This window comes from Dromaius novaehollandiae, chromosome W (genome assembly GCF_036370855.1).
Source record: "Dromaius novaehollandiae isolate bDroNov1 chromosome W, bDroNov1.hap1, whole genome shotgun sequence".
NCBI classification, from domain to species: domain Eukaryota; kingdom Metazoa; phylum Chordata; class Aves; order Casuariiformes; family Dromaiidae; genus Dromaius; species Dromaius novaehollandiae.
This window is the reverse complement of record NC_088130.1, coordinates 27,544,605-27,564,878: the sequence shown is the minus strand read 5'-3', so window position 1 is coordinate 27,564,878 and position 20,274 is coordinate 27,544,605. Positions and strand designations below refer to the sequence as shown.

Genomic DNA, 20,274 nt, shown 5'->3' with positions numbered 1-20,274 from the left:
GATGTTTCATCAAAACAGCTAGTACTTTCTTCTGTTGCCTGCTTTGGACTGCTCCCACTGCCACTCTGTTATCCGTCATTTGGATCTTTCTCTGTTGACCATTATGGATTTTGAACCACACCGAACTGATCTTCTTATGCTTGCCCTGAAAGCTAGAGGAAGTCAGGGTCCCGAGATCTCTATCACTGCATGGGCTAGAGAAACAAATGTATACGTTCTAATTTCTTTAGTTAGTTTTGTTGAAGTTTGTGGAGAGAAAAATGTTTTCCTGGCTGTCTCCTTCTGGCATAATTTGCTGGTGAACCTAGAAAGATTTGAGGTAATGTAGATATGGGCCAGAACAAAGGCTTTGCAGACTCATCTGTGCTTATTGTGACTGACTTAGCAACCCTTTTGCAGAAGTGACTGCCCTTTGGGATTGTGCAGTACTTCTGGGTGGGGTAGGGAGTGCCCCGTCACCTTCTTCAACCAGTATGTAATCAGCTTAGAAGAAATCAAAACAGATAACTGACCAAAAATTAATCTGCTTTTAGGATTTATAGTATTTGTCTTTTAAAGCATCTTTAGTCTGTATGTATACTGTTCTTAGAGATATGCCCACCACAAAATGCGCTAGAATATATTTACAGTATGTTAGCTGTGCCAGTTTCTGTGTTGTAAGCATGCTTTTCATTGATTTTTAATTAATGTGTAAACTACCTTATTTTTACCACAGAGTGAAGCCCTAATAGTGACATTTATTGCAGAGCAGCTGATAGACTGCAGGTTGACATGCTAAATTTCTTCACACTGTCCTGTATGTGTAGCTGTATGCAGTAGCTGAGTCAGTCTGAGACTGCTCCGTGTCTTTCTGTTAACTGTGTTTGCGTTTGGCGAAGTTCCTTAACCGTCTTGGCGGCTAATAGATCATGATGCCTACTTTTCCTGTTTGTATACTTCGTCACATAACTTACAATGTTTATTATAACTGGTGTATTATGTATGCAATACACAAAGTGTGTGCAAGATATTATATATAAATGGTGCAGTTGTATATGAATGGTATAGTTGTAATACATTTTGTAAGCTCTGTCTTTGAGCCGTGCCCATGTAAGATATTTACCACCATTCACTACCTATCCAGTCCCTCATCTAGAGATTACTGTCCCTGTAGGAAACAGGGTAAGTATCGACTTCTCTGCTGTTCTGTTCACAGCCTACCATCCCTGGAGTGGCTTTGTGCTACTGATGATTTTAACTGAATTGTTGGACTGTAAGAGGTATTAACTGATATGTGGCACACTTTCATTTTACCAATTCAGCTACAATATTTACTAACAGAGGGTGAGCATTAAATTAAAATTGTGTGTGCAAATTGACTTGCTACATGGTAAGACTCCTAGATTTCTCCTGTTCTTTATTCAGAAAGCTAGATAGGTTAATTCCTGAAAGACTTGTAGTTCTGTTCTTACATATTACTTCATGCATGAGGCATTGCTTGATAATGTTTGAATATCATTTTAGATTCATGATTAAAAAGTGATTCAAGATGTATTTTTTTGTTGTTTCTGTTGAAAATGAGCAAATTCTGTTACTCACATGCTTGACTGGTTTTTGGCTTTTCAGTAGTAAAAAATTTAAAAAGCAGTACAGAATTATTTTTGTCATTAACATTTGCCTATGGTAGATCACACATGAGTAGAGCCATTGATTAAGAAATTACCATTCATTAAACTTTTTCTTCTCCCCAAAAGAAATATGTAATAAAAGTGGAAACCTCAAATTTGTCCATCCTCTTTTGCTTAGAGGGGAATTCCACCTTATTTTGGATCTTTAGTTTTGTTCTATGGTTTGGTTCAAGCAGATCTGAAGCATTTTAAGTCACTATATTTTGGGTGGTCACAGGCAATTTGAACTATTAAATTTGACTGGAGGTAGAAGCAAATCTATCTTGGAGTCTAGGAGAATCTGCAGAATGTCCATGATATAAAAAAGCTAAACATTTGTGTAGAGCCTTATGACATGCTCACTGACACAGACCATTCACAGATATCGAAAGTTGATCTCCCCAGAGCTTCTGCAGCATCTGATTATAATCTAAATTTGTGTTTTGTAGCTTGAAACAATTGGATGGCAGCTTAATCTTCAAATGGCCGAGTCCATGCAAGCAAAACTAAAATCTCCTCGAGCTGTACTAGAGCTGGGAGTGAGCAATGAAGATTCAAAGGTATGAAATGCACGTCTGACAGAGTAAGAATGAATTGCGGTCATGGCCTTATTTAAAGTTTTGATACAGCAGTTGAAACTTTTGATCGTCATTAATATCTCACTGTTTTTTTTTTTCATATTTCTGTTTTACAAAACTATTAAACAGCTAGGCAATTGAGATTGTGAAGTATGGATGTACTAGCATACACGTTAAGTTGGTTGGAGGTTGTGGACTGTGTTGTAAGCTCTTTGGGCAGTGAGATGATAGAGAGATGTCATGGAAATATGGTTATTTTATGTCTATAAAATATCTTTATAGCACCTGTTGTGATTGGTACTTATTGCACATTTAATGCCTAGTTCCTTGCTGCTTTCTAGCATGTATACACCTGTATTATTCATCACTTGAAACCTTTCTATGCTAATGATATGTGTATATACATATATATATGAAAGATGACAGTATGCAAGGCCATGGAAAACCTATGCTTTGGAGATTTTGAGCTGAAGCCTTAAATTCAAGGATTTTAGTGACTGGTGGTGTTCTGGTGCCAAGCACCACTTCAAAGATCTTCATTCATGTAAGCTGTATCTTTTGTTAGTTAGCATGTTTTAAATTAAATACATGAATGATTATTCACCTTATCTTGCTAATGGAAATTGGAAGGTCTTATCCTCTGTGGTGTGTCTCATCTTTATCAATGAAAGAGTCAATGTAAAAGATTTAAGGAAAAAATTTGATTTGGAACTCAATTCTGGTTTCACATTGCATTTAAATCACAGTAATTGTACTAATGTGAGTGGAATTTCTGACTTATAGTAGAATAAGAGAATACAGAGCTTATGTTTGTGCTTCACATCAGGACCTGCAATAGAGTTCTTTTTTTCAGCGGTGCACTGCAAGTTATATTTCTGGAACACAAATACAGGAACCACACAGTATTTTGTGCTAGTTGCATTAAGCAGCACAGCATACAGGTTCAACTCTGTGACAAAATAACTATGAGGAAATGTGAGAAAAATGTGACATTTTGCAAAAAGAAAATTCTCCTGATTTTTCTTCGCATGTAGTTTGTTTTGAGTGAATTCCCCAACTTTGTTTTAAAACAAGATGAAATTAGTAGAATTTTGTGCATTTTGTGAGGAAGACAGTAGAACCCTATGTGTACAACTGAGTTACCTTTTTTTACAGTCAACATTTGTATTTAAGCTAAGTCAAAGCAAAGTGTGGTATTACATGGATAGAGGATCCCCTGGTAGAATGCGGGCGGGAATGGGACATGGGTGCCAGTCTTCTGTCTGGGTGCTGAACCTGAGATTCTACATGTTGTCTCCTGGATAAAAATGAAGATCCTGTTAGTGCTTTTTGTAAGGAAAGAATGTTAAGTCTGTGTCCTAGCCAAATTCTAACTCGGATGATTCTGTTCTTTCACATTTAAACTTCTTCAGTAGGTTCTGCTATATGTTTCTTGTTCTAAGTTGTTTTGTAGAACTGTACAAGATACTTAAGTGGGTAACTGTCTCTATTTGGTTGTCTGCGTTTTGGTTATCTAGCTGTATTATGATTCTAGTCATCAGTTCCCAACATAAAGATAGCATTAGACACATTGTTTTCTTCATAGTGAGCTGTTTGTGATCTGCTTACCCAGACTCCCAATACCTATTGTGGAACAAGATGCTCTTTGCTTTGGTTTTCTAGCTTTAAAACAAATGAACAAAAACTTAAGATAAAATTTTTATCTGTGGCTGGTTCTTTAGAGGTATGTATGGAAGCGGTGATAAACCAAATAAAGCTCCTAGGCCACAGACATCCAAAGTGGGCTTTTTGATAGAATTGTCATGCAGATTAGTAGTTTGGGAAGAAAGGTGGGAGGATGGAGTTGTTGTTGCTATTATAGTCTGACTTAAATATTTTGCTTAAACCACTTGTTTCCTTTACAAACAGAATTGAGAAAGTAGATTATTATTAATTGATTCCTCTCTTTCTTCTTATTGGTATAATTAGATACAAATATCTGATTTCTTTTGCAATAATTACAAGCCTAGAATAACAGCTCCAAAACTCACATTTAGTAGAACAGTAGAACAAGAAAAACATGCCGATGTTCTGACATTCCAGACACTAAAATTTAAAAACCTGGTTTGGTGTGAAGATGAATGCTGACATCCCAGGACAGAATAGGTTTATGATAGGCTCATACCTGCCTACATGCTGACAGAAATGTTGGAGCATAATTAATTTCTGTGAAGCATTTTGCATCAACTTGATCCCTCTGTGCATTAAATATTGAAGGTAGATACTTCTGAGGATTTTTTTCTCCACACTTATGTATAACTCAGCCTTTCGCACAGAAATTTGGCATGTGTTTAGAGTATTGGTTCGTAATGATTGTCTTCATTTGTAACTGAACTCTTTTTTTTCTTTTAATCACGAACGTGGTAGCTTTTATTTCTCTTTGTAAGACGGAGCTTCGTGTGTTGGCTCATTAGGGGGCAGTAGTGCTCTTTCTCGTGGTGCCACGTCTCTGGCCCTTGGCACGCTTGTTTGAAACAAGAGTCAGCATCGCTCCCGAAGTTGGCAGTTGTGGGAAATGTGAAGTGTTTACATTTCTAATCTGCATAGAACAATAGAAGTTTTTCTTGCTCATCTACAAAACTGAAGCTGATTAATAAAAATAAATAAATAAAAATGTACTGAGCAAGGTAAATGAAATTTGCCATTGTTTCTATTTTTACTGATTGAAAGTAGTTCTACTAATACACTTATGTTTACTACAACTCACACAATTAAGGGCAATTTAAACATTTCTTTGTCGGAAGCTGATGTTCAAAATTAGTACTTAACCATTTCTTTAGGGTAGGTAATCAAAAACCCTTGGCTATAGGAATGACATTTGTGCTTCGTGAAGTAAAGTGAGTCAAAGGATCCACTGTATGCCATATGAATCTTTATAAAAAAGTATGTTTTGTCAGCTTCAGATGAAATGCAGAGTCCTATAGGTATTATACATTATATACTTACAATATTATACCTTATAATATTGTAATAAGTATTATTGTAAATTTTTTTATTGTTTATCACTTATTTATTGTTTATTATGACAAACTTGCTTTGGGGGGTTGTTACGAGTTCAGTATTTGCTTATCCTCAGTCTTTGCATTATGCTTGACTTGGATCTTGCACAAATTTTACATATGTTGTGAGAAGTTTTTCACCATGAGCGGTTAAGCACTAGAATGGGTTACTTGGAGAGACTGTGGAGTTGCTAGCTGTGGGAATATTCGGAAGTCGACTGGAGCAACGTGGTGTAACCCTGGAGCTAGCCCCGCTGTTGGAGGGGACAGGCTGCCAAAGGCCCTTCCAACCCAGGTTGTTCAGGGATGCTTGACTGCTTTAAAGTTTGGTTGCTGATGATACTTTGTATGGGAGGAGGAAAAAAAAATTTCAATTTAAAATTCAATTAACACGTTACAAAGGTTGAGAATGTAAAGCATTTAATTGCATTTCTGAATCTTAGGAAAGTGGGATTTCTGTGAAGCAGGCATACGAAAAAAACAAGCTAGGGTGACAGGGAACATCTTTCTGAACTGCAAAATCCTTCTGCTTCCATTCTGACATTTTAACAAACCACGGGAACATGAAGAAACAGCTGTTTACAGGCTGCTGTGTAAGGTGGAGGAAGGGTATGGGGCTTTTATTTAATATAATTTGGTTTCAGATTTGTTGTGTTGCTGAGTTGCAACACAGCCATCTGGAGACTTTTTATGGACTATTATTATTTTTATCGTTATAGGGTGAATTAACCAGTAGAGGGAGTACAAATTAATAATGCTGATAATCTGTGCTGCTAATTATGATGTTGATTTGCAAACAAAGACTTATCCAAAAAAAAAGTGCTGTGTTTATTTAGTATCTTTGTTTATCTCAATAATTTATTTAATATCTATCCACATAGGCACACGCTTGCACATTTTTTTCTACTGTTAATAACAGTAATTCCTTAGGCTGTCTAGTCCAAACCTTTCTAAACAGCTGTGACCGTTCTCTGTAACTACACGAGCCATATTGTAAGAAAAACTTTTGTAGTAAAGGCTGTAGGAAAGGTTTGAGGGCATCAGAAGTGTTGCGTCTTTGCTGAATGCCTCCCCAGAGGAGCGTGGGAGGTAAGACTGCGTGCTCTTAAAGGCTTGGGGACGTGGCCAGTTTGTTCTGACCAGCTCTGTCTCTAAGGATCGTGACTCTGTTATATCCTTGCTTGTTGCTGCTTTACCTGTTCGCTAGGAAAATAGTCAGGCATGTTATTATGTAAGGTGGATTTATTGTGTGTTTTTACACATAATCTGCAGCGTTCATGCTTGAAAATCCTTAGTAAAAACTCTTCTTGCCTAGCATCGTGTCTTGATAGTTATCCAAGCTTTCTTTTTTTTTTTTTTTTAATTTAGCTTTGTTCCATGTATGTAATTACAGTCGTAGTTATTTAATTACAGTTTCATACCCCGCCCCCCGGAAGGTTTTGCTCTGCTCTTGTTTCTCTTCACCTGTTTTACACATACAGTTTGCTCTTTAACCTTTAAGGACTTCTTGATGGCCTTCTGCCTTTTGGGGATTTTTAGTATGCTAAAATGGGAATGCTATGTATAGATGCCATGTGAGAGTTCAATACTTTGTTTATTTTGTTTATAACTTGTATTTGGTGGATTTTGTTACAGTTGCCAATGCAAGACAAATGAACTCATAAAAGTGGTGGTTGGTTAAACCTGCTGTTATAATACTTTTGACAAAAGGCAGAAAATATTGAAGTGTTACTCTACTAATTTAATTTTATTAATTTTCCCTGGATTGTTGGCTGTTTTAAAGGAGGAAAAGGAAATATTTTAAACTTATTTTTCTGCAACCATTTCTTCAAAATCAAAATGGGGTCTGGCTGCACTTGAAACTGAGCGGGTAATACATATGCATCATTCCACCGGGGATATAGAAGTCTGGAAATATTAAATTATTGTTTATTTATTAAAATATCAGTCACAGTTTTCTTCTTTCCTTGTAGTTTTAACAGACTTTCTGTACACTTCTGGACTGTGGGCAAATCTAGACCTTAGAAGAGTTGCCCTGTTTCCTTCAGTAAGTATCCCATTCTGCTTTCTAAGTTTGTCCCTGTGGATTTTTTTCCCCTGTCTTTGACAGCAGAGCAGACTGCAAAGCAAAGCTTTTCTTCTAGTTGAGCTAGATCAGTCACTTCTGTAGGCCCTCCCGAGAGGGCAGTTAAGAGACTGCTGTGATGCTGGAGGAACTGTCATGAGGTGCAAACACGAAACAACTGTAAATTGCTGCTCACGCTCCTCAGCTGCCTCTCAGCCCTGCTGTTCTGATGAGGCCATCTCCCTCTTCTTTCTCAGAAAACAAACAACTTGTGCTTCTACTTATGCACTTGAGTGGAGTTAGTCCACTCATCAAGTAGGTTTGTAAGGCTCTAGCAATTACCAAAAAAGTAAATAGGACATGCCTTTGAATGAATGCAAAAATGTTTAAGGAGGAGTTTAAGAGAAAAGGTCATTTCATTACTATTTTAAGAATATAATCAGAGGCCAGGATAGTCCTCAGGCTAGGTGGCCTCAGATAGTACAGTCCCAGCTCAAGGTCTTTTTGAGCTCTGTACAAGCAAGATTGCTGCTTTTGGCAACATAGATCATGGATATCGTTCTGAGGACTAAAATCTCATAAATGATAACGCTGATAAGAGAGCAAGTGCTTCCCCTGAAAAGGGATTTCGGAATGTTGGGGAAAAGTTTTAATATTCTTAGAAGACCTAGTAAAATGGCTATATGATCTTGAGCATGTGGAACAGCTCAGAAAAATAAGCTTGAAATTTAGAATTTGTTTCCAGGCTGCCACATTGCTACAGAAAGCTGTCAGAAATTTCTGTGCTTAACTGTTAGAGCCAGAAATTCCAGAGTTGCAGTGCACAACAGTTCTTACTTAGACTATGTTTGTGATCTATCATATCTATTATCCCTGTTTAAATGCATTTTAATTAGAGGGGAAACTGAAGGTGCACTCCAGAATTTTCAAGATGCTGGGAGAATTTCTGTTTCCTTAACAGTGTAGAAATGGAAGGCAGAATAACGCACGTTCTCAAAGTTGTGGGTAGCTTGACATGTTATACAGAAACCATCTACCAGATGGTGCAACTCCAGGAATGTGCCCACCTCTGGCAGTTGTACTGCAGGGTGTAGCTAATTATCTGGCTCTGTTTCTGAACTTACACAATCCAATTATCCAGTTTATAGTAAAGAACTACATATAGGGATTTTTTTTTTCTTATGCTTCATCTACTAATACATAATTTATAAATAAAATCTGGAGCCATATAATTGACAACAGCCTCTGCACCTACTTTGTTCTCACTAAAACACTGTTAAACTCTGTCTGTGTGTCTTTCTATCATGGAATTACAGAAAAAACTCCATCCCCATTGACCATGTACAGTTGCAGGCCTTAGCCAACCTCAGTCTGAATCTCATTTCTTTTGTACAGGACTAAACTGAGTTGTGCATGGTGTATAACTTTCCCATTGTCAAGCCAAATAAGGAATAGAAAAGTAGCAGAAATACTTAAATTCAAGTTTAAATTCGGTGACACATTGCTTTGTCAGGCAGAGTTAAATGTCTTCCTGGGCATTTAAGGCCCAAAAGCACTTAAGAACAAAGATTTGGTGAGTTTTTCCTCGTTTGATATATTTGTGTATGTGACCTCTATTCTAAAGATGTGGGGTTTTCTTATTTGCTTCAAACTAGTTTTGTAGGCTTGATCCTTCAGTCATTTCCAGGGAAGGAAAAATATTTATGGGATTGATTGGAGATTCTCAGAAACTCTAAACAGTTTTTTTGCTTGCTATTCTCAGAAACTCTTCAGAGTGCTAGCAAATGAACTGTTGTCTTGGTCTGTGTGTAGTAACGGAAAATAACCATGATCTGTCAGTGGCCCCCCCCTTTCCTAGTACTTCCTCTCAGTGCTATTCTCACCCCCTCCCTTCACTTGGCTAATAAGCTCTATGTTGCCTTTGCAGATACCTTAAAAATTGGCATTTCTCCTTTGCCTGTTCCTTCAGGTAAGGAGGTGGAGAGGTAAGGTAGTGTAAGAAATGAGTCAGATTAGGGAGAGCAGAACACCAAAGTTGTTCAGGATAAGAGGGAGGCTCTGCCTTTGAACATGGCTCTTCTGCTTGTGTCCTCTGTTACAGTGCTGGTAACTGCGGCCTTTGAGTCAGCAACGCTTTAATTTGGATGCCTAGAAACAGATATTCTTCCATATATGGAAGCATAAGAATAAAAGTTTCTCCTGTATTTAAAAAAGTAGTGATTTCAGAGAGTCATAAGGCCTTTAGATATTAGCAAATCAAATGAGTAGCATTTTTATGGCATTTAAATCAGGGAGGAATACTTGTCTCTTGTGTTATTTGACAGTTAGAAGCAAGCAGAGATGAGATGAAATGTGTTCTTTCTTAAAACAGAGTTTTTTTTTTTTTTAATTCGAAAGACTATTTGGGAAATCCTGCAGGACTACCTGTAAACATGTGTGCATATGTTGTTTTTTGAGTACCACTGGAGATGCTGGGCCCTCTGACTCTTTTGTATGCTTAGTAGTTTTGTGACTAGGCCACTATTGATAGCCAGAAGTGCAAAGTTTAGGACCCACAAGAAGTAACGTAGAATTCCTCTGCAATTCCTTAACGCAAATTAAAATACTCCTTTTCCCCCAGCTTTGACTTTTTTGTTTAAACATTGTACATTGTTAGTTACTGTACACTGGCAACAGCATGTAGCGGAGTTCACTTCTGCAGAAGCTCATGTTAGCAGCATCTCTCAGAAGGAATTAATTCAGTGTTTTATTAAAGTTACTGATAAATACCACCTTGGCAGCTATGTGCAATATCAAAAATATACGTGTAATATACATTTCTTAGAGCTACTCGTAAGAATGATAATATAATTGATTATATTTGAGATTGTTTGAGAGATGTAGACCTTTATGCCCTGAAGCCCAACAAGCTTTGGCTCTACTTACTCATTGGAGGAAGTGGCTTTGCTGGCTCATGGTCTTTAAGTAAGATGGCTTGTTGCTGACATTCGAAAGCAGAATTATCAAGGCAACCCACATTACTGTTTAGTTAGGTAATAACTGACATGAGAGAGATGTAAAGAAGCAGATAGCGTTCTTGACCAGTGGCAGTCCAGACCCTAATACAAATGTAGACAAGACTATCATGGAGAAAATGTACTTGTCCAGTAAGTTGAAAGGCATATGGGCTGGGTTTTTTTCTTTCACTGTAGTGATTTGCTGTCAGTGACAAATATTTCTCAGGTTTTTCTATCTATCAAATGGTGATCAGGTTTTTTTAATCTTTTTAAAAAATATTCCTAGGTAAAAGGAATAAATCAGTATCCCTTTTCCCTCTATAAATGCAAAATACTGGTATAGTTCACATGTTCTTGTTACTTCTTGTCGAAGTAATGCTTGTGTTAATCTGGAAAAAATCAAGACAATGCAGTATTTTCTGTAAACTCTTCTCTTAAAACATGATTCTGGTTGACTTGATTTAATTTGTGTGGTTGTTGGAGTAGAGCAAAAATTCCATTTTTAGAGGTGTCACGGTTCAGTTTAAACATTCAAATGTGATGCTGCCAAGTGCATTTATGTGGCATTTGCTCTATGTTGACAAGAATAAGTAGCATTTTTAAGAATTATGAAGTTTCTGCAACTTGCTACTGTCTGACGTGCAACTTAGTCTTGCTTATAAGAAATTTTGTCCTCTTTTAATCCTTTACTTTTCCCCTGCAAGGCTCTAAAGGAGGAAAGCTGTTTGAGACATGGAATTTTAAAAAAATGAATTTTTGTGTGTTTTTCTCATTAAACTTGTGCTTAGAAACATCTTTAGGACCCAAACATGTTTTATTTTCTTTTAGCTGGTTCCCATGTAAGGGGAATCTTCAGAGGTGGTTGGAGGAGATGGCACTGTCTTCTAGAACCATGATGATTGCCTGTTTTTCAGTTATCCTGCCACTTGAGATCCAATTGCCTCATTACGCTAGTGCTAGCTTGGGAGCAATCCATGCTTTGCTGTTCACTTCTGTTGTGTCCTGCGTGAGACTGGAAGAGGTCATTCTCTTTCTTAATGTCTTTTGGGAGTGCATGCTGTGATCTAGGTGCTCTATGAACACGAGAGGATCTTTAGTCTAAGAGAAGCAGTATATGAAAGGGCTGAATTTAAAAGCTAGGTCTAAATATATACAGGATGTTTTTATGAAAACTGTGAACTAGAACTTTCCTATAAATAACTGGATTAACTTTTGTAGTTGCAACATAGAAATGCATTTTTGGAGACACTCCAAAGAGAGCTGGGTTAATGGCTTTACTTGGGATATCAGAAGGAGCAGTGTGGAGTGTCCAAAGAAGGCACTAATTCTTTTACGGCCTATTTGTAAGCAAACAAAAAGAGTGATTAAATAGCAGGCTTGTAGAAGAGAAGGGGAGGAAGAGTATGATGTGTACACCTGCTTAGACTGTCCACATCCTTTCTCCACATAATTTCCTGTCTTTTAGGCTAGCTGTGGTTAGTTGTTACCTCTTTTCTCACCACTGCATTTTACTACTTCAGCAGTGGCAGGATGGGCTGGAAATATGATTAGGATTTGGCAGAGAAGGTTTTCTGCTTTCCATTCCTGTGTTAAACAGTGCTGTTTACTGAAGTACTGGTGTTTCTCAGCTGCTCTGTGTTGGGCATTGATTTGAAACTCTCTTACCTTGTAAGAAGAACATAGGAAATTATGACTGCAAAGAAGCAGAAAGACAGCCAAAGACAAATGCTGATGAAAGGGGTTCTTACTGTCCACCAAGTACCCCTTGCAGGTGTTTAGCTATTTGTATAACTTTGCATTTTGTTTTCTTCATAGAGTGAATAATGATGTGGGCTCTGTTGAACTTGCAACTGCTACAGAGCTCTGAGGAACACTTGCAGGTATCTTATATTCATGTTTCCCCCAATATGTAGTCTGCCTCTCTTTTGATTGGAAATCTGATGGCGGTCCACAAAAAGCATACCTGCACAAACTTCTTAGCTGGTGTTTTGTTATGGCATCTTACAGCTACACCTTGACCTGTGAGAATTTTTTTTAAAGATGTACTTTGCTAGTTTTGTCCCGAGTTGTACATTTTCACCTTGGGATGTTGGGTGGTTGGATTAGCTTGGAAACTGTGATACTTGTATTGCTGTTTTTATATGAAAAGTAACTTTTCAGCCTATTCTAAGAGGAAGGGAGATGTGCAGGAAGGTACAACAGGCATGGAGTGATCACTCAGCCTGTAAGTGTCTTATTTATGTTGATTATTTGTAGCTTGTAGCTTCTGAAAAGTCTATCTACAAGCTTACTTACATTTTAACTTGAGCCAGACGCTGATCTCGCCCTTGTCCTCTGAGAAGTCATCTTCATGTAAACTCTTGTAGAGTAGCAGTCCAGTATAGCTAATTTCTGATTTTAAAATGTTCAATCCATTTTGATTGACTATTGCTATAGAAAAAGTTTTTATAGGCAAATTGGATTGACATATTAAATGTTTTTATAAGTACCATAGTATTTGAGGTATTCATTTTCTTGCTCAGTGTCATGTTGCCTGAATAACTGTTGCTGTGTCATGTCTTTATGCACACGAAATGTGTCATTTTAAAAAGTCTCAAGCTTTCCCTCCTCCGCCCCCCTTACCGTATCGGAATAAATTACTCAATCTTCAGTTGTGGTTGACCTAGTTACTGCAGTTCTTGTATTTGTAAAGTTTTTTTTTCTTTTGCCTATTGAGTTGAACATTAGTTACTACTCCTTGAACATATAGTTATGCTGTGTGTCCTGACAAAATAATACTAGCTTGGACATCAAATCCAGTTAAGACTTGGACATTTCCATGGCAGTCCTGAAAGTGAAGCTGTGTATAATGTCTGCCTTGTACAGGCTGGAGTTGACATTTAAAATTATAGGACTCCATTTTATATTTGTAAGTGTTACATTGCAAGCCTGAGTATAATTACATCCTTTTAAAATCTGTTTGACTGCCATTAGATGTTGTAAGATGTCCGTCTTACGGGGCAGAAGAGTTTATATTAAATTACATCTTACAAGTATGATTTTGCTTTTTAAATTTCTGAAATGAAAAAAAATGCCTCAAATAAAGGCTTGACAAAAAACCTGATAGATAATTTACAATTTTTAAGTAATTCGTAAAACTTGAGACTATTTGGCAAAGCTTACTTTTATTGTTCCTCAACTTTCTTACGTGTCACATCTGTTTTGTGCTTTTCTCTGACTTTCTAATTGACCATCATATTCTAGGATGTTTTCAAATTTCTTGGTGTTTTCTGTCTTCTCTAACAAATCTTTCCGCTCCCTTACCATAAAATGTATTCCAGAATGGACGTGGAGAGCTGTGTTTGAGTAAGTAGTTTTTGTATATGGAGGAAGATCACCATCAGCTCGAGGGTGTTCAGTATATGATAGTGCATGGAATTCTAGGTTAGCTCTTCTTTGCAGTTGAAATATATGTTGAGCTATAAAACAGAGAGCAGAGAACTCCTGGTCCTGAGAGAGAAAGTGCTCACCTGGGCACAGCCCTCTACTTTTCTTCCATTTTCTGGCCTGCAGCATTCATAACTCCTATCTCTTGTACTGGAAGGGGGAGAAAATTGTTTGAGAATGCAGGTTTCCATCCAAAGTGTCTGCACAGACAGGACTTAGGAGGAGACTTGGTCACATCCCTTACATCTTTATAATAGCTTGCTTTTTTTTTTTTTTTTTTTTTTTTTTTTTTTTTGCATAAGCAGTGCTGATGAGTGTCTGAGGTTAGAGAGTGTTTCCCTGGATTCGTGGTTTTGATAAAATTACAGGCCTGGCATTTAATTGTACTGCGCCTTGAATGCTCTCATCAGCATGAAGCTGGATAATTGTGAGTTTGTCCTTGAAAATACGAGTGCTTGACAATATTTCCTTTCAGACTTTTTCTTTAATGCTTTCAAACCTGGGGCTAGCCACAAAACACAAAAAGCAACTGTTTGAGGCATTTGAACAGAATAAGCATCTCTTATAATAATGAAAAAAGTAAGGACACCTTGTGTGAAACTATTTAAATGGGGTTAGGAAATTAGAATGGAATGCCATTTTCCAATTCTGTAATGCTGTTTTTACTAGGCACTTTGGGTACAAGTAGCTCACTTGTATCGGAGCATTTGCCTGTTGCCTGGACCAGCTCCCACGGCAGAGTGTGGAACCACCTAGGGCCTGGGCACTCTCCCCCTGCGCGCAGCCTGTCCTGTGGCTTGTTGAATGGGCACTAATTACACACTGAGGCACAACACACTACACACTTTTTCTTCTCAACTGTATCAGCACCTACATCAGAAAGGGGTGTTTGGAAATGAAGGGATGGTGAGGAGCAGCTGCCAGAGCAGTTGGCGTAGCCTGTGGCTTGCACCCTGCTGCTGTCTTGAGGCACCCTTGGAAAGCGCTGTGGCGGGGAGAACCGCAGCCAGTTATACTGTTGATTCATATCTCACCGGTGACTCTGTATTACCTCAGCTATTACAAACTAATTAGGTATTACGTGTGACAAGCGTCTCTCCAGGACTGCTCAGAGCAATACAGGAGGAGCCCACGCTTCTCAGTGTACATTGAGTTTACATTTGTGGAATGATTATTGTGTTCAGCTTTGTGTTTCTTTCTTGTGTTCTGCTTTTTCTTCAGCAGTTCTTTAGGTGCCTTGTATTGTGAGTTTTAGTAAAAAATTGTACTGACGAGGAAGAGTAATCCTCTCAGTGGTTATGAATTCTGAACCCAAGCTGCTATGCAGGTTAATAGCGTGTTCTTGAATCTTTAAAAGCAATTGGATTGCTCTGTGTCTTCTGTCCATTTTGCAGAATTGCTGGGCTTACTTTCCTGTTACTTTTGCTAATGTTTTTGTCAGTGTGCAAACTTGTGAAATTGCCAGATCAGGCATCCTGGAGAAATAACATACATATTCTTGAAAGAGCACAAAGTGGGCATCTCCTGGGTTGCTGACATCTGTCGTGCTTGAGGCAGTGCCTATACTGAATATGCTGTCAAACACTATCAACGCTGTACATTTGACATTGAACAGGTGCCTGTAACAATGCTGCGACACCCTCCACAGTTGTGCGTCAGGTAGGGGAAGGCAGGTCGTCACCTCAATCGTATGCAAGGCCGGCAATTTGCACTTACCTTGTTTCCTGTTGCTTACAAATGGCAGAAGTCTGACATCTGGAGCTGTGTGGCATCTAACTTTGTGCCATTTGGGTTTGTATGAACGTTTAGTTAACTTTAAAAGCAGCCGTGACAAGTGACCTTTTGGCTGGTTAAAATACGTGAAATATTACCTCTCTTACAACAAAACCACAACCCATAGTGTAGCTTGCAGCCCCTGAGCAAATATTATTGAGTATGATTGTATAAAATCACTACTAATGAAATAACAAATGCGTATTTCTAGGAATGCACATTCTGTAGCCAGACAGTAACAGAAAGAGACTTCAAGGGGGAAAGGAAAATACTTTTTTTCCCCTCTCCCCCCCTTAATGAGACAGATCATGTTACAAAGAATGCGTTCTGGAGCCTTGTAGTAATGAAAGGGCAATACAAAAATAGAGCCAAAAGTGGTGTAATGAAAAAGTTTTTCTAGCTTCCGATTTATACATAGGTAAAAGCTGACGTGCAACCTTCTTTTTTGACCTCTTGAGCAACATTTTAGGACTTGTAAATATGTAGTTAGAGTACCTAAGTTATCTACCTGGCCTGTGAGAAGGAACCGCACCAGCGGGTCAAACCAAAGAGGAAATTGCGCAGTGATGCATTATCAGTGAGTTCACAGCTGCCTTTGTGTAAGGAGATGAAAGTTTCTGCTGTGCACATAATCAAAATTTTACAAGAATTGCTCTGTAAATGATGTTTCTAAATGTTTTCTTTCCTTATCTACATCAGGATTAGGCACTTAGTTTTTCAGTAATACCTGATCAAGGCTTTTTGGATTATGCCTTGTCATCAGAGGTGTAACGTTGTCAGGCCTCTTTTAAACTCTGCTGTCTGTTCTTTCTCCTTTCTCTTTTTCAACGTCAACAGAAGTGAAGAGATTTGGGAGGCTAAATGCTTGTGATAGGGGATAAGTCACGTTAAGAGGTTTTGGGCTATTTTTTGTTGATTTGTTTTTTTCTTTCCCTTTGGAAGGAAAAAGAAAAAAGTGGGGATTTGACAGCAAAACTGTTGTCAAGGGACAGATTTGTAGGCTGCTCTGGTCCACATACATTTCTTCGGTTAGATATGTCAACACTGAAGGGTGCATGTGTCTCCGTGATGATATGAAGAAATGTATTATCCACTATATCGGCATAGAAGAGTCTGTGACAGGTTTCTTGGAGCACGGATTATAGAGCTTTGCAGTATGGAAACTATAGGTTGAGGGGCTGCCGCTGGTGGCTTAGGGTTATAACTAATAGTCCTAGGATTGCTGCAGCCTGGAGCTGAGTATAGAATACATTAACTGCTTTCCTCTGCTCTGAGTCCAAAGTAAAGGAACTTCAGAATCTAACTATAAACTGTAAATTCTCTTTCCTTCCCCCTTCTTCCTTGCTACCATCTCATCTTCATAGGAACAAGCTCGTAGTGTCCCTATGATAGAGATGCTGCAGATTTCAAAGTATCTTTGAAATATCTGTTCAAACAGCAGAATCATCACTGAAATGAGACAGAATTTCTAGAATTGGCACTATGTCCGAGAAGCCTGAATACAAGTTTTCAAACACTGCCTTCATATAACGAGTATCACATTTGTGTTTTTGTTGCTGCTGCTAGTTTTTCTTTTTAAACAATAGTTGATTAAATATCATATAATTCTTTATGAGATTGTTTTCCTTTGTTCTTCAGGCCTTAAAACTCTTCTTGTGCTGTAGGACATCTTTTTTTCACAAAAGGGATAATGTGGAAAGATCAGAATGTAAGAAAGATGTCTTCTTTAGGCAGTGGTTAGACAGTTTAGAAGTTCCTGGATGGTAGTTTATTCCCATCAGTTGTACTTTTGGAGGCTACTATTGAATGAGTTCTTGAGTAAGCCTTTTAGTTTGCTCATCACGAATATATATGAAGTTTAGTGAAAATGGCTCTCTGATGAGGACCAGGCTGGCTTATGAATGATATGGGAGAGATGAACAATAGCCAGTTTTCAGCACTGGAATTGGTACTACTTGATTTCGTTCCAAGTGCACATTTATTTGAGACAATGTAGAGAAGGGGGAGGAAACATTTAACACTAAACCTTTTCAGAAGAACTGCTTTGCCGCAGCAGCTGTGGCCAAAGGAGATCCTCTATGGGAATGCACTGGCCTTGCCAAGAGTACTGTAGCAAGGCAAATTCGTTTAAGCTGGCAGAGCGGTATTTGATTGCGAATGGTATAACAAAGAGCAGAAGTGCATGAAACCAAAATGTGGGGAGGGGGGAGCAGTAAGGGCAGTTAACACCGCCAGGCTAGGAGCAATGAAGTGTCGTGCACAGACAGCTCACTGAAGCTGAGCTGAACTTGTACGGATTTTTTGTAGTAATCCCGCATGGATTAGCATGCAGGAAAGCAGTGCTCTATGAAAAGCATTATGCCACATCATGGAGCTTTGTGCTCAGCCTGGTATCAGAAAAATCATTCTGAAAATTTCATGAGAAAATTCAAGTGTAGCATAAAATGAATCTATAAAACTCCACTTTTTATCTAGTGGGGTTACGTTAAAATTCATGTTAGCATTTTAAACCACAGTGTACGCTGCTGTAGCCTTGAGGGAGTCGCAAAAAGCTTGGAGCCTTTGACTTTAAGATAAGCGAGGTTTAGGTCTGTGATGTCTGTCTAGGGCAGAGTACACTTGTTTGTAGTGCTTTTTGGAAAGACCTTGACACGTGTTTAACTGAGGCAAAGCAATCAAAGGGTGAGCTTACAAATCTCCCAAATACACTTCAAAGGTCTGTGGAGATGGGGAGGGAGGCAGAGGAAGGATGTAACAACAAACAATAAAAAACCCATACACATCTAACATTATCTATTTTTGGTGCATAGACGGATGAAACATATTTGTCAGCACTAAACATAAGAGGTGGACTACTGTAACTTAAGTACCGCAATAAAACCTTCGTGTTGTGAATAAAAATTTGTTCTTATTCATTCTAAGCTTTTCCCCCTTCTCTTCAATAAAATACCTTGCTTTCAAAACATTGCAATCCAACATAAGCCAAAGGTTTCAATTTATTAAAGTAACTTGAAAATTCTTATTAATTTAACTATTTTTAAAATACTCAAGCACTTGAAAACTTGCAAGACTACTGGCTTTTTATAGCAATGTGGCTTCAGACAACTGAAAAAAATCAGCATTCTGTTTTTCCCTCACTTTTTGAAGCAATTTGGTAATATACTTCAGCATTAGCACTCTTTCTTTTACCTAAAGAAGGAAATAAGAGTTGTAGATTAAACATGAGTCAGCCTGTAAAACTGCAGAGAGTGCTTTGCAGCTCAAAATAATATTATTTTGATATGTGTCTTAGATTAGATAGGAATAAACATTTCACATTTTCAGAATTATGTGGAAGTGATGTGTTTAACTCTTTCACAAAGTGTTGCGGAGGGGAGTATTGAGCATTATGGAGACTGCGGGTTATTATTGCCAATGGAAACAATATCCAGTACTGTGCTGTTCCACCAAGAGGTCTGCAACAGATGTGAACTTAATCTTTTGTCTTATAACATATGTTAATATCTTCATATTACTTCAGAGCTTGAGAAAATTAAATTTTCTTTGGCTTTGTGGAAATAAAGTTGAATTTTTTTTTTATTTATTTTTTTAAATCTAGTAATGTGGAGTCTCTGTTTCCTTATAACTTGCACCTAATTCTTATACTTTGGGATCAACTGTCGGGGAAGCTGTGTTTAGCTGAGCTACTTCCTTCCATTACAATAGTCTTTTTTTTTGTTTTTTCTCCTCTCCCTGAAATCGTTACCAAGGGCAAAAGTGTTTGGAATATGTCAACGAGAAGCCTTGGGGTAGGAAAGTGCCTTTTATACTGTCCTATAAAATTCCTTTGAAATCTAGTTGGCTTAAACTGCTTAACAGTTATCACTTCATTTTTACTGATTGTTTCAGTAAAAGTCCAGGACTTTCATGAGAAACAATAACTGATGATGATCATTCTGACTTAAGGTAAGGCCATGCTGTCAGTAAAGCAACAAGTGGGTGACGCTGTCCTGGGAACACAGAGCCCAAATGCTGAAATAATGTAGCTGAGAGATGGAGGGTGCTTTGCTGGGCTTCCCTGTATCCTTGAGTCTAGCGCAAGGAGTTGGCTCGGTATTCTCCGCTTTCTGGAGATGGCATATAAAATAACGGAGAAGAAGCTGGCCGATCTCTCCCAGATGGATGAATGCTCTACAGAAATCCATTTCTGGAGAGTATAAGCTGCAATACAGTCCTGCACTGGCAGAAGGATAGGCGAGGAGACCAAAAGGATTTTTCCAGCAAGTTTTCTGACTGTAGTAAAGTCCTGATTTTAAACTTGTTAATTAAAAAAAAAAAAAAAAAAAGTGAAGGACTGCAGATATGAGAACAATAGTAAAATCTCGTGTTTACAATTTCGTTACTCTGGCTGTTGATTGCATCTAGCCTGCGGGTCGGTTTGGAAAAGGGCATGAAAGCTTCAACCAGACTGAGGGGCAGTGTGAAAGTGGGGAAACAGCTGGGCTTTGGAAGAGGCTGCACAGGGAAGGGAGCAGACTGGGACTGAATTTCTTTGGCTGTTCTTGTTGATACCTTCACTAAAACGTTTTATCCTGAAATTACTGATACTGACTCTAAACCTGAATGTTGCTTAACTTGAATGCCTTTTTGCATGTGAATAGATGTCTATGTGAACAATTGTCAAGTGTCCTTCAAGACAAACCACAAAAGCAATAAAACAATCTATGACTATAGAGATGAGCCTTGGAAATTAAAAAAACAAAAAACAAAAAA

General features: G+C 38.1%; 1 protein-coding gene across 4 annotated transcripts in view; it reads left to right on the top strand.

The window, feature by feature from the left end:
* Positions 1-20,274, top strand: part of LOC112985818 (COMM domain-containing protein 10) — a 111,480-nt gene that overhangs the window by 20,870 nt on the left and 70,336 nt on the right. For 2 of the 4 annotated variants that reach the window (XM_026104727.2, XM_064499926.1), the window contains exon 5: positions 2,096-2,206. The exons of 1 other annotated variant lie outside the window; for it this stretch is intronic. In XM_026104727.2, coding sequence (XP_025960512.1) covers positions 2,096-2,206 — 111 coding nt within the window. Of the gene's footprint in view, positions 1-2,095; positions 2,207-7,235; positions 7,310-20,274 lie in introns of all 4 variants that reach the window. One more of the 4 variants, XR_010385548.1, reaches the window with a different exon arrangement.